At 36.8% G+C, this 13,768-nt stretch overlaps 1 protein-coding gene across 3 annotated transcripts; it reads left to right on the top strand.

Annotated features, from left to right (window-relative positions):
* Window positions 1–110: 110 nt before the first annotated feature.
* On the top strand, window positions 111–7,313 carry LOC111444164 (INO80 complex subunit C). 3 transcript variants are annotated; one of them, XM_023082149.1, is made up of 5 exons: window positions 111–183; window positions 297–507; window positions 5,121–5,188; window positions 5,324–5,451; window positions 6,963–7,313. In XM_023082149.1, exons 2-5 carry the CDS (start codon window positions 333–335, stop codon window positions 6,964–6,966), a joined length of 375 nt encoding a protein of 124 aa, XP_022937917.1. In that variant the 5' UTR covers window positions 111–183; window positions 297–332; the 3' UTR covers window positions 6,967–7,313. The 3 variants fall into 3 exon arrangements, with proteins under 3 accessions (XP_022937917.1, XP_022937918.1, XP_022937916.1); XM_023082148.1 differs by having other exon boundaries at window positions 156–507; XM_023082150.1 differs by lacking the exon at window positions 6,963–7,313 and having other exon boundaries at window positions 155–507; window positions 5,324–5,455.
* Window positions 7,314–13,768: the final 6,455 nt, after the last annotated feature.

Below are 13,768 nucleotides of genomic sequence, written 5' to 3'. Positions count from 1 at the left end.
TATATTTTGAAAAAAAATTAAAAGGGTATTTTTATTAATTTAATTAAAAAAATAACAATAAATTAGTTATAATAACTCATGAAATAAAATAAAATAAAATAAAATTGAGAGTTAAATTCCTGAAATTAAATAAATCGGAGATTGTTCGTCTCAATTTTCTCACGGTCGTCTTGATTATAAGAGGTAGGAGATTTTTCAGCCGGCCGCTAATGGAGTCGAGCAATGCGTAGGGTTTATGCTTCTATAGAGCTTTGTTTTCTTTGAAATTTCTTCATAACCTTTGAATGTCGTAAAAGATTTCAGAAACCAGAAGGCGTTAATAGAAGTTGACGATGGAGCCGGAGGTGATAGAAGCAGAGTTAGTGTTGCCGACTCACCTGAATTTCAAGCGAATTCAAATGTACGAGAAGTATCCGAAAGGCCAATCCAGAGGCAGGCACTGGAAGCATCTGAAGCAGATTCTTCAAGCCGAGAATTATCACAACTACTCATCTGATGAACCCAACTGTAAGATTTCTCTTTCAGTTTCAATCATTTTATTTGATTACATCTTTTTCTTGAGAAGGTGTTCGTCTGTAAATTGATTTGTTGTGAGATCCCACAACGGTTGGAGAGGAGAACGAAACACTTTATAAGAGTGTGGAAACCACTCACTAGAAACCACTCACTAGGAGATGCATTGTGGAAACCTTGAGGGGAAGCCTGAAAGGGAAAGCTCAAAGAGGACAATGTTTGCTAGGGGTGGGCTTGAGCCGTCGGGCGATGTGGCAACGAGGAGGCTAAGCCCCAAAGGGGTGGACACGAGGTGGTGTGCCAACAGGGACGTTGGGCCCCAAAGGGGGGTGGATTGGGGGTTCTACATCGATTGGAGAGGGGAACTAGTGTCAGCGAGGACGCTGGACCCCGAAGGAGGTGGATTGTAAGATCCCACATCGGTTGGGGAGGAGAACGTAACACTCTTTATAAGGGTGTGGAAACCTCTCCCTAGCAGACTCGTTTTAAAAACCTTGAGGGGAAGCCCGAAAGGGAAAGCCCAAAGAGGACAATATCTGCTAGCGGTGGGCTCGAGTCATCAGGCGATGTGCCAACGAGGAGACTAAGCCCCGAAGGGGTGGACACGAGGCGGTGTGCCAGTAAAGACGCTGGGTCCCAAAGGGGGTGGATTGGGGGTTCTACATCGATTGGAGAAGGGAACGAGTGTTAGTGAGGACGCTGGACCTCGAAGGGGGTGGATTGTGAAATCCCACATCGGTTGGGGAGGAGAACGAAACACCCTTTATAACGGTGTGGAAACCTCTTCCTAGCATACGCTTTTTAAAAACCTTGAGGGAAACCCCGAAGGGGAAAGCATAAAGAGAACAATATTTGCTAGTTGTGGGTTTGGGCTGTTACATTTTTGTTGTTGCTTTGATGCGTGGACTGAGATGTTTTTGTTTGATAATTATTTAATAGGTTAGATGTATGAATTAGTTCTTGATGTTGGAGTGTTTTTTAAATTTAGTTTATGTTCTTTAAAGCTTTCAATTTAGAATGGTAATATTGGTTGATTATAAACTCATATGGACGTTAGAATTGGTAGAGAGTTGAGAGGAGAAAAACAAGGTCATCTAAGACGAGCAATATCAAAGTTCTACCAATTCTTAGAAGTTTGAAGTGAATTTGAAGCTTTCGTCATCTTTTATCTCCAAAGGTTGCTAGACTGCTCAGTCGACTTGGACCTTTTATGGAGGCTTTTGAAGTGTCTTTTTGGAAATGTTGCTTGTGAAATCCTACATCGGTTGGGGAGGAGAATGAAACATCGTTTATAAGGGTGTGAAAACCTCTCCCTAGCATATGCGTTTTAAAAACTTTGAGGGGAAGTCCGAAAGGAAAAGCCCAAAAAGGATAATATTTGCTAGCGGTGGGCTTGGGCTGTTACAAATGGTATCAAAGTCAGATACCGGGCGATGTGCCAGCGAGGAGACTGAGCCTCAAAGGGGGTGGATACAAGGCGGTGTGCTAGCGAGGAAGCTAAGTCCCAAAGGGGGTGGATTGGGGGGTCCCACATCGATTGGAGAAGGGAATGAGTGTCAGCGAGGACGCTGGGTCCCAAAGGGGGGTGGATTGTGAGATCCCACATCGGTTGGGAAGGAGAACAAAACATTCTTTATAAGGGTGTGGAAACCTCTCCCTAGTAGACACATTTTAAATATTTGAGAGGAAGCCCGAAAGAGAGCCTAAAGAGGACAATATATGCTAGCAATGGGCTTGGACCGTTACAAATGGTATTAGAGCCAGACACCGGGCGATGTGTCAGCGAGGAGGTTAAGCCCCGAAGGGGGTCGGACATGAGGCGGTATGCTAGTGAGGAAGCTGAGTCCCGAAAGGGGGTGGACATGAGACGGTGTGCCAGCAAGGACGCTGGTCGTCGAAGGGGGGTGGATTAGGGGGTCCCACATCGATTAGAGAAGGGAACGAGTGCCAGCAAGGACGCTGGGCCCCAAATGAGGGTTGATTGTGAGATCTCACATCGGTTGGGAAGGAGAACAAAACATCTTTTAAAAAGGTGTGAAAACCTCTCCCTATCAGACATGTTTTAAAAACCTTGAGGGAAAGCCCGAAAAGGAAAGTCCAAAGAGGACAATATCTATTAGCGGAGGGCTTGAGCTGACTACTAAGTCGATTTGGACCTTTTTTGGAAGCCTTTGAAGTGTCTTCGGTTTGGAATAGGGATTGTTGTTTCCTCCTATTAGTGGGAAAGGCAACATTCTATGGAAGACTTGTTTCTTCCCTCCCATTATTTGGAGGATTTGGATGGGGAGGAACCATAGAATTTTCTGAGAGGCGAGAGATCTGTGGGGGAGTTATGGGAGATTATTAAGTTTAACGCCTCCATATTGATCTCGGTGACTATGGTCGTTCTGTAATGGTCGGTTTAGCTTTATTCTTTTGAATTGAAGTTCATTTTTTAGCTTATGGTGCTTCCTTTGTTTGGCTGTTTTTTCAATCCATGTTCCTGTATATTCATTCATATTTTTGGATAAAAAGGTAAGAACAAGATCTTTGTGGTTCATTAATGCTTGGGAAGCGAACAACGGGACAAATTGAAGGGCATCACAAGAAATGCATAGTGGCTTTTGTGGTTGTGAAAGCTGTTTTTGGTAAACTTACCTGGTCCAATTATTAATGAAAGCTCCTTTAAGCATCTCCCTTGACAAGTTGTCGTGCTCTTTGACAACATCGTTTCTTCTTGATGGCCAAGAATCGCCCACACACGCTCCCCTGAAGGGAGAGTTGGAAACATAATGAACACTCTCCAGCCAATTACGAAACCACCGTTCCTTAGCGTAGCTGGGCCATCCTGGACTTGTACTAGAGACATCGCCCATGACTGCAATTTTAGAGAGACACAAAAACGAAGAAATTCAAACCCTTCTCATTGGATGATCATGATACTTCCCAAAAATCAAAATTCTTGATCAATGTAGGAACAATATCACCACTTTTGTTCAATAAAATACCAAAGTGGATTGAACCTCGAGGTTTCCTTTGTAACTCCTGGAACTTCTTCGTAGTGGCTCCGAAAGAAATTGAAGAATTTCTCGGGAATTCTATGCATTTTCATATCTCACAGCTTCGCAAAGAGGATTCTCAGTTACATAAAGGGGATAGAGTTGATCATGGATTGTTTACCGAGGTAGAGCTTTGCTATGAAGTATCGCTATCCACCACAGTTAGCTTCTTCGAATTAAAAAATTGATGGGTTTTGAGATAGCCATCTGTTGGGATTCTCATCTAAAATTGTAACCGCACAAGCCGACCACCAGCAGATGTTGTCTTCTTTGGGCTTTCCCTCAAGGTTTTTAAAACGCGTTTGCTAGGGAGAGGTTTCCACACCTTATAAAGAATGCTTCATTCTCCTCCCCAACTAACGTGGGATCTCACAAAAATAATTGGCATCTCTACTTTATCGAAATTACTCCAATCTAGATGCTCATTATTTTTTTCTTCACTGCGATTCTCTCCTTTCTGTATTCTCGAGGTCTCCCGTGGTTCATGTACTCTCCCTTTTGTGTGCTTCTCCTCTTCTACCAACTGTTTCTCCTACCCTAAGTACGCCATTGATTTCTGTTTTATTATGGGTTATTTTGAGAGTATTATAGCTTTAGTTTACTGGCTGTCGTGCTATGTGGGTTAGTACCGTCACCTCAACACGTTTTCTGCGAGGTGTTCCATCACTTTTTTTATTTGTAGGCGTCTTTGCAATTCCTCATTCATTTCTTGCATTTTCTTCTCCATGGTCTCCATTCTTTCCTCCCATTTTCTTTGAGCCATTTGATCTCCTACTCGGATAGAAATGTGTGTGTACACCAAATTTTTAGGAACTAACTATGTTACGTCTGTGCGCCCAACGGTGCAATAGAGCACCATACTTGAATAATCCTTCCAAATTCAGGAAGGCTAGCTACTCTCATACCTAAACATTTTGTAAAACCATAAACTGTCTTGCTTCATGCTCATGACATTTATGGCTACATATACATACATGTACTGTGTTAATGGCTACATATACATATACATACCTCGAGGGAGGCAGCTTGCTGTTGATCAATAGGATTCCAGTCAAGATCATGTGGAAATTTGCAGAGGGCATTGTCCTTTGTGTATAAGGACGTATAAAAGGACACAAATTTTGATACAATTTCTTCTTCGTTTACTAAACAACTTCTGCCTTGTGTGGATAAAATTTCCATGATGGTACTCTTTCGTTTCTTTGTAGCCATGATACAATGGAAAAATTTGGAGTTTATGTCACCTTCCTCTAACCATCGTTTTTTACATTTTTGTCTCCAAGATTGCTCTTCCTTTTCTGCCAACGAAATAAGTTCTGCTTTCATGAGCTTTTTTCCGTGTGTTGAACTAGTGTGATGGAGCTAGTTTCCTCCCGGAGGCGCCAACCCAGTAAGAGAGAGCAATAAATGAGCTGTGTTTGGGTCTCTTCACGAGTATTGATGTTTTCATTGGCAATAACACATTAAAAAACTAAGTAGTCTTGGAATTTTATACTTTTATACCCCTTATTGAAAGTTTTGAGTTCGATACTTCTTGAGTATTAATTGTTCCTTTCATTCGTTTTTCAGATGTTAATATCGAGTCACCTCCGTCGATGCATCCATGCAAGAAAATTTGTGATATAACAGGATATGAGGTATGTGACTTTTGTTTGTTTATGACTCAACATTGCTTTCTAAACTCGAACAACAATTAATTTCTTTGTTTTCTTAAAAAAAAAAAAAAAACCCTTTTTGAAATCACTTCAGGAAGTGACGTTGTTATTATTCAGGCACCATACTATGATCCCAGGACTACTCTTCGATATGCAAATGCTGATATCTTCAAGGTCATAAGATCACTTCCTAATGAGTATGTTCAGAGGTATTTGGCCATGAGAAATGCAGCTGTTGTTTTAAGGTAATTTCTGAAGTTTCTTTCTATAAGATCACTTCATCTTTGATCATTACCATTGACAACGTCTTTGAACATGAAATTTAGATGATGCCACATGCCCTGGTAGCTAGTTGAACACATTAAATTTCATTCAGTTTTGAGTAATCTTTTCCTAAATTACTTGAAAGTTGCCGTTTGTGTATATAAGGGATTCCTAGATTTAAGCTGAAAAAACAATCACTTATTGACTGCCATCTTCTTTCATCTATGCGGATCCCAAAGAGGCAGATTCCATTTTTTTCATCAGGTCTAGCTAAAGATTTGAGGTATTAAGAATTCAATGGTGAAGTCACGAGGTAGACACTATATGTGAGATCCCACGTTGGTTGGGGATGAAAATGAAACATTTTTTATAAGGGTTTGGAAGCCTCTCCCTATCAGACACGTTTTAAAAAACTTTGAAGGGAAGCTCGAAAGGGAAAGCCCAAAGAGGACAATATTTGCTAGTCGTGGGCTTGAGCCGTTACAAATGGTATCAGAGCCAGACATCAGGCAATGTGCAAGCGAGGAGGCTGAGCCCCAAAGGGGGGGTGGACATGAGACGGTGTGCCAGCAAGGACACTGTGCTCTGATGGGGGGTGGATGGGGGGTCCCACATCTGACTGGAGAATGGAACGAGTGCCAGCGAGGATGCTGGGCCCCGGAAGGGGGTGGGTTGTGAGATCTCACATTGGTTGGGAAGGAGAACGAAATATTCTTTATAAGGGTGTGGAAACCTCTCCCTAGCAAATGCGTTTTAAAAACCTTGCTCGAAAAGGAAAGCCCAAAGAGGACAATATTTGCTAGCGGTGGGCTTGTGCCGTTACAAATAGTATCAGAGATAGACATCAGACAATGTGTTAGCGAGGAGGCTGAGCTCTGAAGGCGGGTGGACACGAGGCGGTGTGCTAGCAAGGACGTTGGGTCCCAAAGGGGGTGGATTGTGGGGTCCCACATCGATTGGAAAAGGGAACGAGTGCCAGCGAGGACGCTGAGCCCCGAAGGGAGGTGAATTTTGAGATCCCACATCGGTTGGGGAGGAGAACGAAACATTCTTTATAAGGGTGTGAAAATCTCTCCCTAGCAAATGTGTTTTAAAAACCTTGAGGGGAAGCCCGAAAGGAAAGCCTGGAGAAGACAATATTTGCTAGCGGTGGACTCGGACCATTACACTATTCAACTAGTGCAAGTTATTTGGAAAAGTAACTCTAAGGAATCGATATGAATATTGGTCTCAAAACCCCACGCAGTTCTATAGTTGATGTGTTTGATATTCAACCAATAATCTAAGCTAAGCTGTTTCTTTAGTTTGTTTCATAAGTAGAAATCATATCACGTCGAGCCCTAAAAAGCATCAAATTATTTAGTGCTATGAATGGTTCTGAAATTCTGAGTTTTCATTAGAATAACTTCCTGCTTAACTGCTTCTTGGAGTTTTATCTCACAAGTTCTATATTTGGCTGAGTTCTTCAATCTGATGCATCTAACTCTTACAGATGAAGAGATACTACTTTTCTATTGCCGATTAGCTCGGCGTCGAACGAGACCTCCATCTCGTGGCAGAAAATGCAGTGTGAATACTTAAAATGCATCATTTGTGTATTGATTCAATCATTTTGTGTATTAAATGGTCTTGGAATGCATTTTATGTTTGCCTTTGGAACTATTAGCCAAAGTTGATTCATTTGGTTAAAACTCTCCAAGCTGAAAACATCCCCTAATGGGATTGCAGTTGAAGAAAATTTAAGGCCTAAAACTCGGTTCTATACCTCGAATCTTGAATGATTTCTATGACTTCTATGTACCGTCCGTATCAGTAACTAAATAATGATGTCACGTTTATTGTACAAATATTGTTTGATCATTCACGCTTCGACGAACAAACGACATGATTCGACAAAAGAAACTATTATGGTTTAGAAAGGAGATTTGATACCTTGTTTTAAAAAAGAAAATAATTGCACGTGTTGGTTTATGTCATCTAGCCGTCTCAACAGACTGAGATTACATTCTTACTTCTAATTTATGAGTTTGTAAACTTTGATTTTACATCGGTCGGAGAGGAGAACGAAACATTTTTTTATAAATGTTTGGAATCCTTTCCAAACATATTTTAAAATCGTGAGGCTGACGAATCAAAGCAAAATTCTTAAATATTAACCAAACATTTCTAATCAATTAAAAAGTTTATGAACTACTCTCCACAATAATGGTATAATATTGTTCTGAGCATAAATTCATAACTTTGCTTTGGGCTCCCACAAAAAGTCTCGTGCCATTAATGGAGAGAATATTTTTTAATTATAAACCCATAAACGTTCCCTAAATTAATCGATGTGGGACTTCCATCCAACCGTTCTAAATGCTTATTTACACATCTAGTTATTTTAATTATAAACCCATAAACATTCCCTAAATTAATCGATGTGGGACTTCCATCCAACCGTTCTAAATGCTTATTTACGCATCTAGTTATTTTAATTATAAACCCATAAACATTCCCTAAATTAATCGATGTGGGACTTCCATCCACATCTAGTTATTTTAATTATAAACCCATAAACATTCCCTAAATTAATCGATGTGGGACTTCCATCCAACCGTTCTAATTTTAATTATAAACCCATAAACATTCCCTAAATTAATCGATGTGGGACTTCCATCCAACCGTTCTAAATGCTTATTTACGCATCTAGTTATTTTAATTATAAACCCATAAACATTCCCTAAATTAACCGACGTGGGACTTCCATCCAACCGTTCTAAATGCTTATTTACGCATCTAGTTATTAAATAAACAAATTAAATATTACGAGAGAAATATTAACTATTTAATTTTTTGAAAAATTTAACCAATTTTCTTATTTTGTTGAGTACAGTATTAAAAAAAAAAACATAATTTTAAAAAACAAAATTGAGATTAAAATAGGATAAATACAAAAGTTGAGGAATATGGTATAAATTAAACCTACTTTGAGTGTGCTTGTCACAAAGTGATTTTGGATCACTAAAGTTTTTTTTATTTTTATTTTTATTTTTATTTTCCAATGTTAGGTAGCAAATAAAGCCACTTTCTTTTTTTAAAAAAATATACTTAAAAGTTTGACTTTAAAAAAAAAAAAAAAAACACTAAACTAATCACACAATTTAATAATAATTTAAAATTGACTAAAATCATCCCTTCAAAACATATCTTTAATTATTTAAAATTAATTTCTATGATTAGAACACAAAATTAAATATTAAATTAATTTTAAATAATTAAAGACATTTTAAAATATAATAACTTTATTGAAAAAAAAAAACACAAATAATGGGATAAATAATGGAAAAGGTTCAAGAGCATTATGACGTCATTGATGACATCATTAAAGCAGTTTCAAACAGATGAAACCATTTTTATAATTTTGGTGACCCAATTATTCATAAAGCAACTTTTTCTTTTTCTTAATTTTTTTATTTTTATTTTTATTTTTTCCACTTAGCCCAAAAATCTTTGTAGTTGCATTAGGGCCATTGGATTTGGAACCACAATTTTTATTTTTTTATTTTTAAATTTATTCGCATAGTGCGTAGATAACGAACGAACGAATGAAAAAATCGTTCCAATTATGTCAAGAAATTTATCCCTGTTAGCACCTTAGCTTGGTTTCTCATTTCAACTGTTTTTAATCATTGCCATCGGAGACTCGAGTTCTTCTCCATTATTTTTATTCTGATCGATCGAACTTATCTACTAAATAGTTTGTCCATTAAGTTTAAAGGATCTTCCGACTTTTTCTTAGCTTCAAGTTAAAGATAATCTTGAACTTAAAAAAAAAAAAATCTTAAATTACTTCGAGTACAAACGTGTTAAATTACAAATTTTAATTTTAATAGTAAAAAAAAAAAAAAATTAGAATTTAGTCTTCTATAGTTTGATAAAACTCTAATAAGTCGGGACTGTTAAGGAATATCATACAACCATAATGACCAAATTGATAATCTGTTAATAAACGTTAAAATTTTACGAACATTAACGACTTAAAATTTTATTGAACGTTTCATTACAAAAACAATAATTTTAACCTATTTCGTATTATATCAAATATATTTTGTAATTTTTTATTGTATTAATAATATAAGCTAAATAAATAAAAATACTCTTAAAATTTGTATTTTTGTGTTTCAAAATTTTCAATAATATTCTTAAATTAAAAAAATAAAAATAAAAAATACCATTAAATTGAAAAACAAAAGTTCAAAAATACCCTTAAGGTTAGTTTTGGATGAAAACCATTAATACTTTATTTAAAAAAAAATATCGGTTTCGATTTTTTAAAAAATTCAAAAGTGTTAGCACGACGTCTAAAAAATATTCATGAATTTTTCAAAATTACATTAAAACGTTTGTACATAATCAATAAGGTGTCGATAGACTATTTTTGTCCATATATTGGCAATAAGATTTTTTATTTTTTTAAATAAAGGTTGACGCTAATTTTAAAATTTTATGGGTATTCTGTATTTTTGAATTTTTTTAAAAAAGTTAAAAGATATTAATAAATTTTTTTAAAGCTCAAGAGTATTTTTGAAACAAACCAGTAACAATTTTCATTTAAAATTAAGGGGAAGAGTATTTTTGAGATTTTTTTTTTAATTTTAAGGATATTACTGAAATATTTGAAAGTTAAAATGTATTTTTATCGGTTTAATCTAATAATATATATGTCGAAAAGGAGTATTACTTTGCAAAAACGTTATGAATGAATATTAAAAAAAAAAAAAAAATTAAATTAAATGAAAACTTAAAGTGGCACTTGTGGGATATGGCCTAATTTTGGTTTATAAGATTTAATTAATTCAGCCTTCACATCCATTAATAATAATAATAATATTTTTTTTCTTTTCAATATTATAATAATTAATATCTTCCTTTATGTGTGCTTAACATATACTAATTAATATTCATATAATTTAAACGTTTATCCTAAAGATTTGGTCTATGTAATTTAATAAGTTTGAAAACTAAGGTTTGAATATTAATGTGATATCGCACGTTGGTTGGGGAGGAGAACGAAACGCCATTTATAAGGGTGTGAAAACCTTTTCCTAGTAGACATGTTTTAAAGTGGAAGCCTGAAAGAGAAAGTCTAAAGAGGATAATATTTGCTAGCGGTGGGCTTGGGTCGTTACAAATGATGTTAGAGCTAGACACTGGGCGATGTGCCAATAAGTAGGCTCTTCCTCGAAGGGGGTAGACACGAGGTAGTGTGCCAGTAAGGACGTTGGGCCCCGAAGGGGGGGGGGTGGATTTGATGGGGGTCCTACATTGATTAGAGAAAGGAACGAGTGCTAGCGAGGAGGCTCTTCCCTGAAGGGGGTACACACGAGGTGATGTGCCAGGAAAGACGTTGAGCCCTGAAGGGAGGTGGATTTGGTGGGGGTCCCACATCGATTAGAGAAAGAAACAAGTGCCAGCGAGGATACTGGGCCCTGTTTTAGGGATAGACACGAGGCGGTTTGTCAGTAAGGATGCTGGACCCTGAATGGCAATTCCTCCCTTTTGAGCTCGATTCCCTTGTGTTTCCTTGAGTTTGATTGTTGTTGGGTCCATTTTGTCTTTTCCTGCTCATTTTTGAACGAGGACTTATGTTGTACTTTTAGTGGTTATAGTCCCGGTATAAGGAACCAAATTTGGGAGTATAACCCTCTAATTGAGCATGTCTTCTCGAGACGTTGCTCTTCAGTCCCTATTGGGCAGCTTTCCTTCAGTCTTCGAAAATAACCCTAAGAATGGTTCATCAAACGTTTTGAGTTGATTATGAGTTTTCTCAAATTCAAATGCTCCAAGGTGAGTCGTGAATTATCCTTAGGAAAGCCCATCAAATTGCATGGAGATGACTCTAAGATTCCTTGGGAGTAACACCTCCTCCATAAAGACGATTACAATTCCTTGGAGATAACTTAACCGAGCTTATGGACATACCCTACTCGATTTGAAGATGCCCATCAGTTCGATTCCAATAAATAGTGCTTCATACGAGTAGCGTATGACCATAAGCTCAGCCTCAACCATTTTTAGCCTTTTGAAAATCCCTACCTTTGTAACAAACGATCTTCATCTAAGCACAAAACTTTACTTCATATAGGTCGTGACCATAGGCTCAACCTTAACCACTCCCGACATACAGAAAGCCGTCTATCTTTATATCAAATGACCCTCGTTTAAACATGAAACTTTACTTGATATAAATAGGGCACGATCATAGCCTCAACCTCAACTCCTAGCTTCGATCATGACAATCTTTGAAATGAAAAGCTTTTACATAACCATGGCCTCGACCTCGACCAACTTTAGCTTATGGGTAAGGTTTGTTATAGTTTAAGATTTAAAAAGTTATATATTATTGAATCCTTAGTGGACCCTTAATGAATCACTTTTAATTTTTAATTAATCTTAAAAAAATAAATAAATAAATTTAAAAAGACCTCCAATTAGATAGTTCACCTAAGATTCCCACTCAATTAATTAAACATAATTACATATTTCTTTAAAAAAAAAATGATTTTCTCTTAATATTTTTATTTATAAAGGCAGGCCTCACACGTACCATTCTTTTACTACAAGTTCTTCATCGAACTTCTCTAAAATTCTCTCTCGATCGAGCCGAGCCGAAGCAATACAAATGATGAGAGACTGTAATCGACGTATCGTCGAGACTTCAGTGTCGAAAACTTGTGTCGAAATCGAGTCGTGGCCCGAATTCAAAGGAAGACGCAGGTGAAATGCTTAGGTAATTGCTACTACTCCGAGGAAAATCATCCTCTTGGCAAGTCTAACGCTTGGCTAATATCTTTCTTTACATATCATCTTCTTCCTTCTATCATTTTTTTTTAAGTATCAATCTCGTGTTATTTTTGGCTGATATGTTGAATTTCTGTAATTAATTATAGTACTCATTAATATTTTCCTCTATATATATATATATTATGAAATTTGGCTAAGGACTTAATTAGGAATAAATAAATTTTTTATTAAAATCGTCACGTATTAGATTTTATTTCGAGTTATGTAAAATTATTATTATTTTTTAAAATGAAACTTATTAATTTTTTTTTAGAAAATTCAAGTTACCATGCATTATAAGAATAATTTTTTTTTTGGCGTTTTATGAAAGTTTAAATGAAGTATTTCCGCATTCAATGTTCATGATATGTATACAATAATGACTTTAAATTAAGTAGAAAGTTTCGGGTCATTACATGAAATGAGGAAACTAAATTTATTATAAGTTGTAATTTGATTTTCACAACATCGACAAACTCATTAATAAGTGGTATTAAGGCCACGTTAACTTCAATGCACTGGGTGTTCCTCACAATGGTTGAAAGGCTCAGCCCTCGAGAACCGTATGGTTCTCGACCAACCAATTTGTATTGAGAATGATATCAAAGAACTCTGATTTGCAAATATAAGTGCACATCCGATAAACGATATGATACTAACATTTAACATGCCTTCACTTTCTCCACACCAAATGGTTCTCGTTCTAACTAAAGTTGTCTCACAAATGCATCAAATGAATGAACGGGTCGAGTAGAATCTAACCAGACAAATGACATAGTGATCAAGAATAGACAATCTACTTTACTATGACGTTCGTGTCCTCAACCACCCTACAAATGGAGGCACACACTATACCTTTTCGTTGGGTCTAATTGCTGGAACTTACTTGATTTGAAGTTGTGGGTCATCTCGAGTCTAGAAGTATTGTACTTTAAACAATTTTCTACTGTATGATTGTTCTTACCACACATAAAGCGTGCCCCTATGCCAGTTAAACAACGTTTATCATGGTTTTTCTCTCATTTTCCACACAAGGGTTCATTATAGTTAGAAGTTTGCTAGTGGGTAAAGAACGGAGGAATGAGATACTAACGAAAGTGCACGACTCATCATTCTCTATGTGAACAAATACATGGTATGCTAGTAGGTGAAGGCATCAAGGCAGTGGACGACAGAGTTGTTACAACCTTCAAATGTGTCGGAATAAAAATGGAAATATAATGCAATTAGCTTTATCAAAGGTTCGTCTAGAACGTTAAAAGAATACAAAGTGATATGGGTGATCATCAACAAAATTACCAAGATAGCTCACTTCCTACCTCGAAAGATAACCAATACGGTAGACAATTGTGCACAATTATATACAAGGGACATTGTTACTCTACACGGAGTGTCAATATTAATTGTGTCGGATCGACCCATGTTTTATGTCGACCTTCTAGTGCAACCTCCAAAAAGCGTTGGACCGTTATA

This window comes from Cucurbita moschata, unplaced genomic scaffold (assembly GCF_002738365.1).
Source record: "Cucurbita moschata cultivar Rifu unplaced genomic scaffold, Cmos_1.0 Cmo_Scf00006, whole genome shotgun sequence".
Classification (NCBI taxonomy): domain Eukaryota; kingdom Viridiplantae; phylum Streptophyta; class Magnoliopsida; order Cucurbitales; family Cucurbitaceae; genus Cucurbita; species Cucurbita moschata.
Note: the sequence above shows the minus strand (reverse complement) of the source record. Positions and strands in the feature narration are given on the sequence as shown.

Coding starts and splice junctions, on each gene's coding strand:
- LOC111444164 (XM_023082149.1), top strand. CDS start 333: ATGGAGCCGGAGGTGATAGAAGCAGAGTTAGTGTTGCCGACTCACCTG. Junction 508..5,120: donor CTCATCTGATGAACCCAACT/GTAAGATTTCTC, acceptor TTCGTTTTTCAG/ATGTTAATATCGAGTCACCT. Junction 5,189..5,323: donor GTGATATAACAGGATATGAG/GTATGTGACTTT, acceptor GTTATTATTCAG/GCACCATACTATGATCCCAG.